Source organism: Chelonia mydas, chromosome 6, assembly GCF_015237465.2.
Source record: "Chelonia mydas isolate rCheMyd1 chromosome 6, rCheMyd1.pri.v2, whole genome shotgun sequence".
Classification (NCBI taxonomy): domain Eukaryota; kingdom Metazoa; phylum Chordata; order Testudines; family Cheloniidae; genus Chelonia; species Chelonia mydas.
The window spans coordinates 43,498,473-43,510,995 of NC_051246.2; the positions used below are offsets into that span (position 1 = coordinate 43,498,473).

The 12,523-nt window shown below is 43.0% G+C and overlaps 1 protein-coding gene across 13 annotated transcripts in view; it reads right to left on the reverse strand.

Annotated features, from left to right (window-relative positions):
* The window catches only part of ELP4 (elongator acetyltransferase complex subunit 4), a 259,781-nt gene that overhangs the window by 196,401 nt on the left and 50,857 nt on the right, over positions 1–12,523 (reverse strand). For all 13 annotated transcript variants that reach the window (XM_007067905.4, XM_037899910.2, XM_037899906.2 and 10 more), the window contains one exon: positions 5,225–5,359. In XM_007067905.4, the coding sequence (XP_007067967.1) occupies positions 5,225–5,359 (135 nt within the window). The remainder of the gene's footprint in view (positions 1–5,224; positions 5,360–12,523) is intronic.

Genomic DNA, 12,523 nt, shown 5'->3' on the forward strand with positions numbered 1-12,523 from the left:
CACTACATTATGCTAGCTCTCCTGCACCAGAAGTGATGGTTCACCCATGGGTATACTGTGGCAATACTGGCATTCACTACATCTATTCCATAGGAACAGAATGGATTGTCATTCACCTTCACAGTCAGTCATCTTTAGTGTTTCTGAAAGTTCTCCCCAGATTCCATTCTGCATCTTGCCAATCACCTAATTCCACTGCATAAACATTTGTCCTGCAACAAGAAGCAGGGGCAGAACCAGATCATCCTCCAGCTGCCCCATACCTTCCACCCACTTTGGCAGGAGGGACAGGTGAGCAGGAATTGCCATTTGTAAATGTGTGAAGTCAGGGGACAGAACAAACACCACCTAGCAAAGTGGTTCCTAAAGCGTGTCCCTGTGATGCACAGGACCCTGGGATACTGACCCTGAAATGGCAGTGTTAATGTCATGTAACAAAAGTAGCAGTGTGTACACAGGTATATGCGAACACTTGGCGTAGGTATGGGGAGCATGCGCAAGGATGTACACAGTCAGGTAAACGAATATACACACCAGTATAAACATAGCCTAAGTATAAAATTCAGTGACTTAGGCCAAGGGCTGACACTAAGCAGTTTTTAAGAATGCATGCTCCATAGTCATTGTAAAGCAACACAGATTTAACTTTGAAAGTCATGACACTGTGTGCAGCAGATTAAAAAGTTCATCTGCGCAAAAAACAGAAGCTTTAGATGAAATGAAAATGCATTTTGCTTTGCACTTACAGTGTGGTTGCGCCCTGAGAAGTGACTAAAAATAGCATGAGAAGATATTATGTTTAGGGTTTCTCAATAGCTTCTATAACACTTTGCCTCGTTTTACATAAAAAAGATGAGTTTTTGTTTAGTTATTTTAAAAAGTTCCAATACTGAAAACACAACCAAACATCTGAAAATTGAGTTGGGCTCTTTCTGACTTATGTATCGTCATCAGTAATGAGGATTCTTTGGGACAAATTCTGCCCTAAATTACAATTGTGCCTTCCTCACTGAAAACAACCGGATAGCTTAATAAGTGTAACGAAGAGCAAAATGTAGTACTGAAACTGGAATTTACAAACAAACATTTACACATTTGTTAAATATGAACCAGAAAAGAATTTAGTTTCCATTCTAATCATGATATGGATTCGACAGCTCTAAAAGGAGTAAAAATAATAAGACATGGTTTTGTCATTAAAATAAACCTATATGACTTTGAATATACACAGAGGACAGACCTGGTTAGTATCAGGGTGTTATTATTACTTTTTTGAAGGAAACCTTCTTAGGCATTTTCCTAGTTTTTATTTTATGTTTCAAATTTAAAAACACTTTAAAATCACAGATTTAATTAAAACTATATTATTTGAATGTATTTACATTTGTACTTAGGAATTACCAAGTTAATGCCTGAAAAATAAAATGCATATTAGGCTGGGTTAGCTGTCAGAAAATACAAAATGTTAAAACTATAAACACAGAGAAAAAATTTGTTAGTCTTTAAAAGAAAAAAAAAAGTCTTTAGAAGTCGTTGGTCTTCACTAATAGACCATTTTTTTATTCTATAAAAAGATCTAAAGTATTTAATATATTTATAAGAAACCTGTGAGCTCTCTAAAAGTACTAAAATTGTACTTACTAGAAATTACATTCTAAATTACAAAATAAAACTCAAACTATTACGGTAAAATATATATTTAAATGCAAAGTGTAAAGTTATTTAGTATGAGGGTTCTCAAAGCAATTTTAAAAGGGGCTGTTCTTTGGCCTATAATCTATCCTTTATCCGGATTACAGAACACAATGTTTTTACTGCAATCTCTGCCAGGGCTCATCTTTTTATTGTGTACGCCCAAACCCCCTTAATGTTTTAGAAAGGCCTTGACTAACTGAACTTTGATCTGATGTCTTCATTGAGAAAAGCTCCAGGTTGCCCATTTCAGATGCAAATCCTCACTGAGGCCCAATAGAGTTTAGTAAAGACAGCAAAAAAGAAGAAACAAGAAGTTTCCAGGATCCTCTTTGAAAATCCTGGGGCACATTGGTGTCCTTAATCCACACTGCTGCATGGATTAAGGTAGGTGATAACCTTTCTTAATTCAAAAGAATGAGCACAGTGCCTACAAACTGGGTGGAGACTAGGATTTGGCTATAATAAAACACCACGCAATAAAAGCTCAGTCTATGTCAGAAGCCTTGAATAGACTTCAATGTACCACATTCCCAGGCCTAGTGGGGAAGCTTGCAAAAAGCCCACCTGAATCAAGTAAGCATGAATAATCTGTGTTAGCAGACTGGCCATGAAGAGAGGAGAGAGAGAGACTGAGACTTTTCATTCTTCTTAAGTTTGAGTGATAAATTTATTTCTGGATTGTAGGTTCAAGCCAGTTCTTTACTGGATTCCTACGAACTCGTCTGCACAAGGAGAAAAAGACACTAAATTGTCAGTCAGCAGAATGCGCTTTTATGCTACCGTCTGCTGTTAATGATTCTAATTGCACTACTAATGTGCTAGAAATCTCAGATTTGGGAGAATCAAGGCAGAAAATTGATTTCATGCTGTGACAGTTCATATATTGCCCCAAGAACAGAAGCAGTTATTCAAACAAAAAAGGGAAAAAAAACCCACTATACCTTTCATTGGAAACTAGGCTATACCTGATGTTTTTACCAAGAGTTTCAATGAGTGTATCCCTGGATATAGAGAAAAGTACCTTTTAAATTCGTAATTGTATGCAGCACGTACACACAGTATCCAATTCCTTTTGACTGATTACCCTAAGTCTATAGTTTATATAGGATATAAAGAATATATTCATATTTACACATATAAAATACACTGTTCAAGCAAGGACTTCTAATTTAAACATGATACATAATATAAAATAATTATGAGCTGGCTAAGAGTTTATTTAACCTGTTTTTAGGAAGGGAAAGGGAATAACTGAGCCACCTCCACAACAGAAATCTCTTTGGCTACTTACAACTAAAAATTAAATTAGTTAACAGAACCACTAACAAGACAACTTTTACGCCTCACATAAAAAGAGATATTGACTAGATAAGTTTTCCGCTGACATTTAGAGCCCTATTTAAAAAAAACAGTTTACTCTTTCTAAATATAATTTTAAAATATAAGCATTAAAGCTGGATGGAAAATAGCTTTTTAAAAAAATGTTTTATTGAAGTTTCCTTTTGACAGAAATTTCTAATCAGTCAACACACATGAATTAATGGAAACTGAAATATTTAACAGCTATTACTAGGTATATTAAAACTATCAGAGGGACGGAGGTCCTGCACAAGTTATTACTTCCAAACAGCCAATAAGTGTATATTGCCTCATTCAACAAGTCATCAAATATTTCTGATCACTGAGATTACTTTCATCTAACTGATACATTTTAAAAAGAAATTTCCATTTGACCATTATTTTAACAACTATAGCTTTATTTTCAAGTCTTATTGATTTCATATAAGTTTTTGGCAATTTAGCATTCACTTGAAAACAAACAAGCATTCTAGTACAGTGGTCCCCAAATGTGGGGCACACTCCCCAAGGGCGGTGAGGAGGAAAGTTTGGGGGTCATGTCGGGGCCCGGGCCAGCCTCCACAGTGGGGTGGAGAGGGAGCCCCGCTCTGCCCCCAGCTCCACTCCAGCCCCAGGCCCTCCCCGCAGCCTCAGCCCCTGGCTCGGACGACGGCTCTGCTTCCGGCCACAACTCCAGCCCCAGGCCCAGCTCCAGCCCCATTCCCAGCCACAGCCCTTGGCCCCAGCTCCAGCCCCAGTCTCAGCCCCCAGCTCCGAACCGCAGTCCCACTCCCAGCCCCCGCTTCCGGAGGAGGGGCACACACAGATTACGTTACACGTAAGGGGGAACGCTACATAAAAAGTTTGGGGACCAATGTTCTAATACATAATTGTGAAACATTTCAAAAATTGTAAGAAAATGTTGATGGTAATGAGGGAATCATACCTTATAAGACTGCACAGTTGTTCTAGATCAGACAATTATTAGTTTACAACTTTCAATATGCAAATCCCATCTGTGATAACCAAGGACAAGTGCATGGTGTTCTATTAAATAATATATTACTGGACAGAATAAGCTTGTTTTGGGTTATTATATGCAGCTTTTTGTTCTGTTAGACCCAGGACATTTTGTATTGAAATAGTGACAATCAATTGTTTGTACATCAATGTATTTTGAATTTAGTGTACATTACTGGATAAAACACAGTATTTATATTTTGTAATAGTTCAGAGTGGTATAGCAAGCTCTACATGAATAAAATTGATGAGATTATATGATCACACTGGAGGCTATTTGATTTGGCATGTCACCGTATGTAAGTCTTCTCTGACACAAAATATATAGCCACGTCTGTACAATTTCAGAGAAAATCAAACATGCCAAGCCTTGTAAGCTCATTTTGTCACATTCCAATTATATTTTTTTAGAATATGGCTAACTTACTAGGCAGTTATGATTACATCTAAATCACAGTATATAACATACTTAAGCCAAACAGCACCCAAAAAAAAAGTTTGTTGTTCTGTGTAGTCCAAAATCCTATAATTTTTGTAAGGTTTGACTTCGCTATTAGATTAAACAAGAAAGTAACTAGCCTAAGGAAAAACATAATTAATAAAATACTAACAGCTGTAAACTTTGAAGAAGTGATCACTGGGCTTGTGTCTTACATGCCACCTTCACAGCAATTAGTTTCTAGTGACAATGAAGCTGATATAATCTCAAGTGCTTACTTTACTTATTACGCACATGGATAAGCAAGTCAACAGTTTGCATCAATAATGTATTTTCACTAGTGGGATCTAATAAGTACTGTTCATTCAACCTATACATATCACCTATGAATAGCTAAATTTAGAAAAACGTACAATACTATAGGTATCTTTAGGTTTAAAAAGTTGTCTGAAACAGTGTTATATTCACCAGCCTTTAGTGCTTTTCAGAAGTTAAGTACATCTGGACTTCATGCCACATAGTAAACTCAATTTCTCATCTCTCTGTATCTTTGCTAATCAAGTTATGTATTGGTGACTGACAGTTTGCTCTCCCGAGGAAACCTTTTAGCACAGTTTGAAAACGCTTCCATGGTATAGGTTCCACTCAGAGATTTTACTTATAGAACAAGTGAATTTTATCCTTACTATCAAAGTATAGGATAACATCAAATATAATACTAAACGTATTTACCTCAATTTTTGGTAAATTCTGGTAACGCCAGGCTATTTTCATGGATTCCTGAGATTCTGGTTTAGATTTAATAGCTGTTTCTTTCTCATCCACTTGGTTTTTGTGGACATCATCAAACAAAGGTGCTGGAAGTTCCTAAATTGAGAAAATGAAACAGTATCAGGTAGTTAGAGTAGAAAAGGTGGTCAAGACTTTTCACCCCCACCTAAAGAAACACTGCAAACTAGCAGGATTATTTGATTAAAATGAACAGTTGTAAAGTGATACCAACATTTGATTAAAATAAGACAGATAGTACCTACTGAATTCTACAAAGCACATCGGAAGCTGAAAAATGTTTTCTAATCATTATAACTAAAAAAGTACTGCACAGCATTATATATTGTAAGGACACAGAGTAGAAGCCATAGCACATGGTCTGCATCTTCCTTTCCCACTAACCATGGGGGAGGACCACACTGTTAACTACAGACTATTAACAATGAAACAAGCATGAAAGTCAATTCAAGGAACAAAAAGAAGGTACAAATATTTTAAAACTTTGAATTTATAGAAGTTACTAATGCAGCTGTTGTTTCAAAAACTGAGTGTTACTGATTGAGCAATTCTATCAATGAGGGCTCAATCTTAGCTTTGCCATGATCTAGAGTAAAGAAGAGTGTGTTGTTACCTTGCTGCTCTGTTGAGGGAGTAAACTGCACCAGATTGATACCCAGCACAGCATACATTCCCAATACACAGGCACAGTTATGGCCTATGAGGGCATGAGAGATGGTTGTGGGGCAACCAAGGCTTTTATCCCCCTCGACTCCCACACCTGTGCAAATTGGGATGTAGCAGTTCTGTGGAGCCTGCTTCCTCTCCTGTGATGCAGGTAGCTGGCACATCGCCCTTTACCCTTCTGAGACACTTTGGCCTGGTCTACACTACAAAGATGGTTGACATAAATTGACCTGAGAAGGCCTAGTTATGCACATCTACACCAAAAACTGTCTCCTGCTGACGCAATAACATTACCTTCCTGAACAAAGCAGAGCCTTGGTCAATCCACTGAGGTTGATGCAGTGGGAGTGTAGACACTGCATTACATATGTCAACCCTAACATTCCTCCAGCCGCTATCCCACTGTGCCCTTGTTCCAGCAACAATGTTGATTCAATCACAATTTTTAACTTTTGACGGGGCCAGAGACCAGAAGTCTGCCTTGCCTGTGCCCCAAAACTCATCTGCATGTTTTTGAAATGCTTTTTCCTGGTTGTCCACCTTCGCAAACATTCCTACCAGTTCATTTTTGGTGAAGGTATCTGACCATCCACATAGAGACCTAGTAGATAAAGTGGAGCAGACAAGAAGTCTTAGATCTCCTTGGCCCATGGGGAGAAGAGGATGTGCAAGCACATCTGTGGAATGGCAACAGAAATATCTACATCAACATGCAGATGGCACAAAGGATACAGAAATGGGGTCATAACAGGGATGAGTGAAAGTGAAGGAACTTTACCAGAAGGTGAGGATGGGCAACAAGAAATCTGGTGCTGCCCCACAGACCTGCCACTGTTATAATGAAATGCATGCCATACTTGTCAGTGACCCCACTAGAACCCTGCAGATGACTGTGGACACTTCTCAGGAGCCCAAGGCAGAAACTCTTGCTGTGAATAGTAAAGGGGTGGGGGAGAAGAGACATGGCAGGGGACTTAAACCATGCCACAAGCTGTTGGAAACTCCAGTAGACTCACGCCTGTACCACCAGGTGAGCGCACATGAATTTGATGATGAAGAGGAAGGGAGCTCGGATAAGCGTGTACATGCATTTTTCTAATACATTTTTTACTTTTTGTTGCCTGTTACCCCTTCTCTCTCTTTCCCTCCCTCCCACAACGTTCTTCCCCATTTAAAAATGGAGTCCACCCCATATGCAAGTTTATAGAACAAAGTAATTGACTTCTGATTGCTTTACTATTATGTATGGGAATAAATTCAAAAAAGTAGTAAGGCAGTCTGATTACACAATCCACATTTGTCCGAGCACAGGTTGCTGATTTGAGGTAGAACAAAGAGAAATACACTCTGTGTCCACTTTTCAACTCTTTGGGTTGTTGGGGTAGGTAGAGGAGCCATGCAGAGTACTTTGTTTATCTTAGTAGGGATGTCCCTTTTATCCTCTTGAGAGATCTCGATAAACTTTCATGGAGATACTCTGCAATTCTTTCTCGAAGATTTGTAAGAATTGTAGCCTTATTTCTTTTCCTGCACTAGGAGACTTTCCCATGCCACTTTGCAAAGATTTTGGCTGGCACCACTGCAGTAATCAGGCTAGCAGTATACAGGCCTGGGTGGCTTCGGAATGCCAGTAGTAGCTCTGTTCTCTGTGCCTTTGTCACTGTCTGAAGTGAGCGATCATCCAAAATCATTGCTGTCTGCGAAAATATTGCCAATATTCACTGCACTGTCCCTATATTCATACCTGATGAATGGTGCCTATCACTGAAAACTTCTTAGCAATAGAACACCCCTTCTCCCCTCCTCCCTGTTTGGCTAGGGCAGGCTGTATTCACTATGGCTTGAGCTGCTGAGTGTTGCTGCAGTGAGGTGCTCCAGAATTAAAGTGACAATTAGCATTTCTTATTAAAAGATATTTATAGGAGTCTTGAGACTCATCTTTCCCTGTCCACTGTGTCTAAATCTAATGATGTATCTGTCTGCTTTAATCAGCAGCCTCTGGCATGATGTCCTTGAGAGATATGCCTGCTTAACATCTGACTCTGATCAGGATGAGAAAGAGGACTAGGGAGGATATTTTCTCCAAGATATTCCAATCCTCTATAGTCTTAGACCAGGAACCAAAGGCTCAGAGGCAGCATATGACTGTGGCCATGGAGAAGGACCAAGAATGGAGAGAGAGAGAAAGTCAGAGGTTGTTTCAGGAAAGGAAAAAGGACCAAGGCGCTTTGGGAAACATATCAGGACATTATGGGTTTGCTCAGGCAACAAACTCAGATATTGCAGAACACTGTTGACCTACATACCTAAAGACCCTGGATTCAGCAGTCTTTCCAGTCATTGGAGTACTCCATGGTCAGTGCTCCCTACATCCTCCAACATACCAGATCACAGCATGATGTACCGTTACATCCTTACCCCTTACCACTCCATGCCAGGGAACCACAAGGAGAACTACAGCTATGCATATACCAACCTGTGAAAACAACAAGTTGGTGCATGTGTAGCCCTACCTACTACACTGTAGTAAGGTTTTACGTACATGAACATAAATGATCACTGTTTACTGCTGTTTTTCCTTGGGTGTAAAATATAGTTCACCCTGTTGCAGTGCTGTTACAGATTTTTAATTTCATATTTGTTTGCACTTTATTGTGTTCAAAGAAACAGGCAACAAAATTTAAGTTCTATTTTGGAAACTCAGTATATATTTATTAGTCTACACCAAGCATTGCAGAATTCAAACGCAGGTAGCAAAGATCCACCTATATTTAATCACACTATTAGAGACACTATTAGAGACACTATTTCATAAAAGGATCAGACAACACTACCATGACCAGTGTCCCCTCTAATTTTTTACATTCATGTGCAGAATAAATTTTGTTATGTGCACCAATATGTAGGTGATGTGTGACACACCACCTTCACATTGGTGCCCATAACAAAATTCATGTTGTGGGGATGGGGCCAAGGGGTTCGGAGTGTGGGAGGGGGTTCAGAGCTGGGGCAGAGGATTGGGGTGTGGGGGAATGAGAGCTCTGGCTGGGGTGCGAGCTCTGGGGTAGGTTCGGGAATGAGGGGTTTGGGGTGTAGGAGGGGGCTCAGGGCTGGGACGGAGGGTTGGGGTGCGGCCAGAGCAGTTTGGGGTGCCAGCTGCCCCAGGGCTGTGGTGGGGAGAGAGTACTCCCCCTAGCCTTCTCTCGCTGCAGAAGCTCGGGGCCAGGGGAGGAGGCACCTCTACCCGGCTGCAGCAGCTCCGGCGGGGCTGGGCTGGGCTGGACCGGGCCGGGCCGAGGGAGGGGCTCCACTCCCCGGCAGCTCCGGCGGGGCCCCACTCCCCAGCAGCTCCGGCGGGGCCGGGCCGGGCCAGGCCAGGCCGAGGGAGGGGCTCCTCTCCCCCAGCCATGGCAAGTCTGGGGCAGGTCCATGCTGGGGCCTGCGGAAAGGGGCGCCTCTCCCTGCTGCAGCTGTGAGCCCCTGTGCAGGGCTTAATAGGCCGTGTGCGGCGGCGCAGCTTAGAGGGAACTTAGACCATGACTGTCTGTTAAAATGGTCTTTTAAGACTCTTTTCAGCCATATAGCTCCACTGTTCGCTCTTTTAATAGCCCTTATTTCTGGTTGCGCAAATTCAGCAGACAGCCTGTCTACCTTGCCCCTCCACCCTGGTGGTAGCTTTTCCCCCTTTGCCTCACAGCTATTATGCAGCACACAACATGCAGCTACAACCAAGCAGACATTTGCATTACTGAGATCCAATCCAGTGAGTAAACAGCACAAGCATCCATTCTGTCTACCTGCTGAGGCGGTAGTTGACTCTTTCTTTGGTGCTGTTCAGGTGGCCAGTGTACAGCTTCATGAGCCAGAATCACTATTGGTATGTCAACATTGCCAATGGTAATCCAATGGTCAGAGAAGAATTTCCTTGCTTGCAGCAGCTTTTTTAAAAAAAGTACTGTGTTCTCAAAGATGCAAATGTCATACACCTTGCCTGACCAGCCCATGTTAATATTAGCCCTTGATTCTCCACTAGAGCTTGCATAGCAATAGGAAAGTATTTCTTTCTGTTGATGTACTCAGTGGCAAGGTGGGCTGATGCCAGAATAGGGAATTACGTGCCATCAATTGCTCCAACATAATTTGGGAACCCCATTGCTGCAAAACCATTCACTATTTCCTGTTTATTACTGAGAGTCACAGTCCTGTGTAGCCGGAGATACTTAATGATCTGACACACTTAGATGATAATGGTCTCCATTGTGGATTTTCTAACTCCAAACTGATCGCCCACTGACCGAGAGTAATCCAGTGTTGCAAACTTACAGTGCATGATCACCACTTGCTTCTCCAATGTCAATGCAGCTCTTATTTTGGTGTACCTGTGCTGCAGGACTGGGGCAAGCTTCACACACAGATCCAAGGACATGGCCTTTCACATCTGAAAGTTCTGCAGCCACTGCTTGTCATCCCAAACTCGCATTAGGATGCAATCCCACCAATCAGTGTCTGTTTCTCAGGCCCAGAAGCAGCAATCCAGTGTGGAGCTCCTCCGTGAAAACCATCAGCATTTGCTTATTGTGCTTGAACATTTCTGCATCTTCCTCACCTCAATTCCAGGTGCAGTAGTACTTGTTCACGTACCACAAACATATGAAAATCATGCTTCCTGCATTAGCAACTCTCATGAGAACTGTGCTGAACTTTGCAGGGTCCGTGGTTCTACCAGAGAGACCTAAAAGTAGCTGAGAGGGTTTTTTTTTAAAAAGTGTAAAAATTATGTAATGTGTAAAGCATTATGGGATGGAGAAAGTGGTATGATAGGAACTTGACCCTCTAGCTCCCAGAAATCCCTTGACAAATCACTGATATCTCAGATAAGTATTATGAAAATATCCCATAAGGCATTGAGCCAGATGATGATCCAGGACACACTGGGATCCCTACCCATGGTGCACCACATTTTACACTGACAGCCAGCCTTGATGAGCACATGCAGCTCTGATGCAAGCACCCAAGTGTGCACATTCGCAAGCAATATACAAAAGTTGGCAGCTATACGCCAACATAACCTGCATCAACTAAACTATGTTGTGCATACATGGCCAACTCGGTCACAATTTCCCCTGAACAAATGTACCCCACCCCCATGGCCTTGGGGATATGGAAATGTCAGGAGTAAAATCCCTTGCCCCTGAACTCCTGAGGAACCTCCTCTATCGCCCCCAGAGCGAGGAGCGATTGCACCTCCTAGAGAAGGAGTTGCTTGTGAGAAGGGTCCCTGAAGAGGGTCTGGGAAGGTAGGTGGGAAGGCAGGAGGGAACAGAACTGGACAGAATATCCCAGTAATCTGTTGTGATCTGGGACCAAGCAGGGTAGAAGTGGGATAGCCAGTTCACAAAGGGAGGGTATGGATCTGGATTAAGTCCTGGTGCTCCATCCTTGGGTGCACCTTCAAAAGTTACATTTCAGCCCCGGGGGCTGCTTGGATGAGCCCTGGCCCTGGCCTGAGGAGGACTGAGACTAGCGCCTCCTATTATTCCTGCCCCTTCTCCTGCCTGAGTCCTGCCTTGGGGGTCTGGAGTAGAAGTGGGGGGGAGGGAGGGGACTGGGGTTTGAAGGGCTTCCTCTGGGGTGTAGGAGCGTGGATCCCTAGGGACTTCAATGTCGCCCTCGAGTCTTTGAGACTGTACAAATGGGAATCCGTGTTCTCAGCAAACAAGCCAGCACAGTCAAAGGGCAGGTCCTGAATGGTGTTCTGGACCTCCGGGGGTACGCCCGAAACTTGTAACTAGGCGCTCCGTCTCATAGTGATTGCTGTGGCCATGGTCCAAGCCGCAGAATCAGCTGAGTCTAGGGCGGCCTGGTGGGAGGTCCTTGACACCACCTTGCCCTCCTCAAGAAGCACCGCGAACTCTGGGCGAGAGCCTGATGGGAGCAATTACTAGAACTTAGCTAGCACTCTCCAGGAATTAAAAGCGTAGTGGCTGAGCACTGCTTGCTGATTAGCAACGCGAAGATGGAGCCCCCCGATTGAGTAGACTTTACAGCCGAAAAGGTCCAGTTTCTTAGCGTCCCGTGACTTTGGGGCAGGACCCGGTTGACCTTACCGCTCTTTGTGGTTTGCCGCATCCACCACTAATATTCCAGGGTGAGGGTGTGTAAAAAGGTGTTCATACCCTTTTTGTGGCACAATATACCTCCTTTCCAACCTTTTGGCCCTGGGCGGTATGGAGGCCGGGGTCTGTCATAGCACCTTTGTGGTGTTTTGCATGGTCTTGACAAGGGGCAAGGCTACCCCACAAGGACCCTTCGTGGCAAGAATGTCCACCCCTGGGTCCGAGTCTTCTGTCACCTCCTCAGCCTAGAGGTGTAAGTTTTGGGCCACCCTCCTTGCGCCTGCAGGGCTGGGGACTGTGCCATCATGGCAATAATGTCCCGCCCAGCCTCAAAGGTATCCGGTGTGTAGGGGAGATCAGTCTCATCCTCCAACTCCTTCTTAGTCAGGGAGTCCACAAGCACCGGACTCGACGGAGGCCCTGGCAGGGCCAGAGTTGACGGTGCCGGGATCTGAGGGCC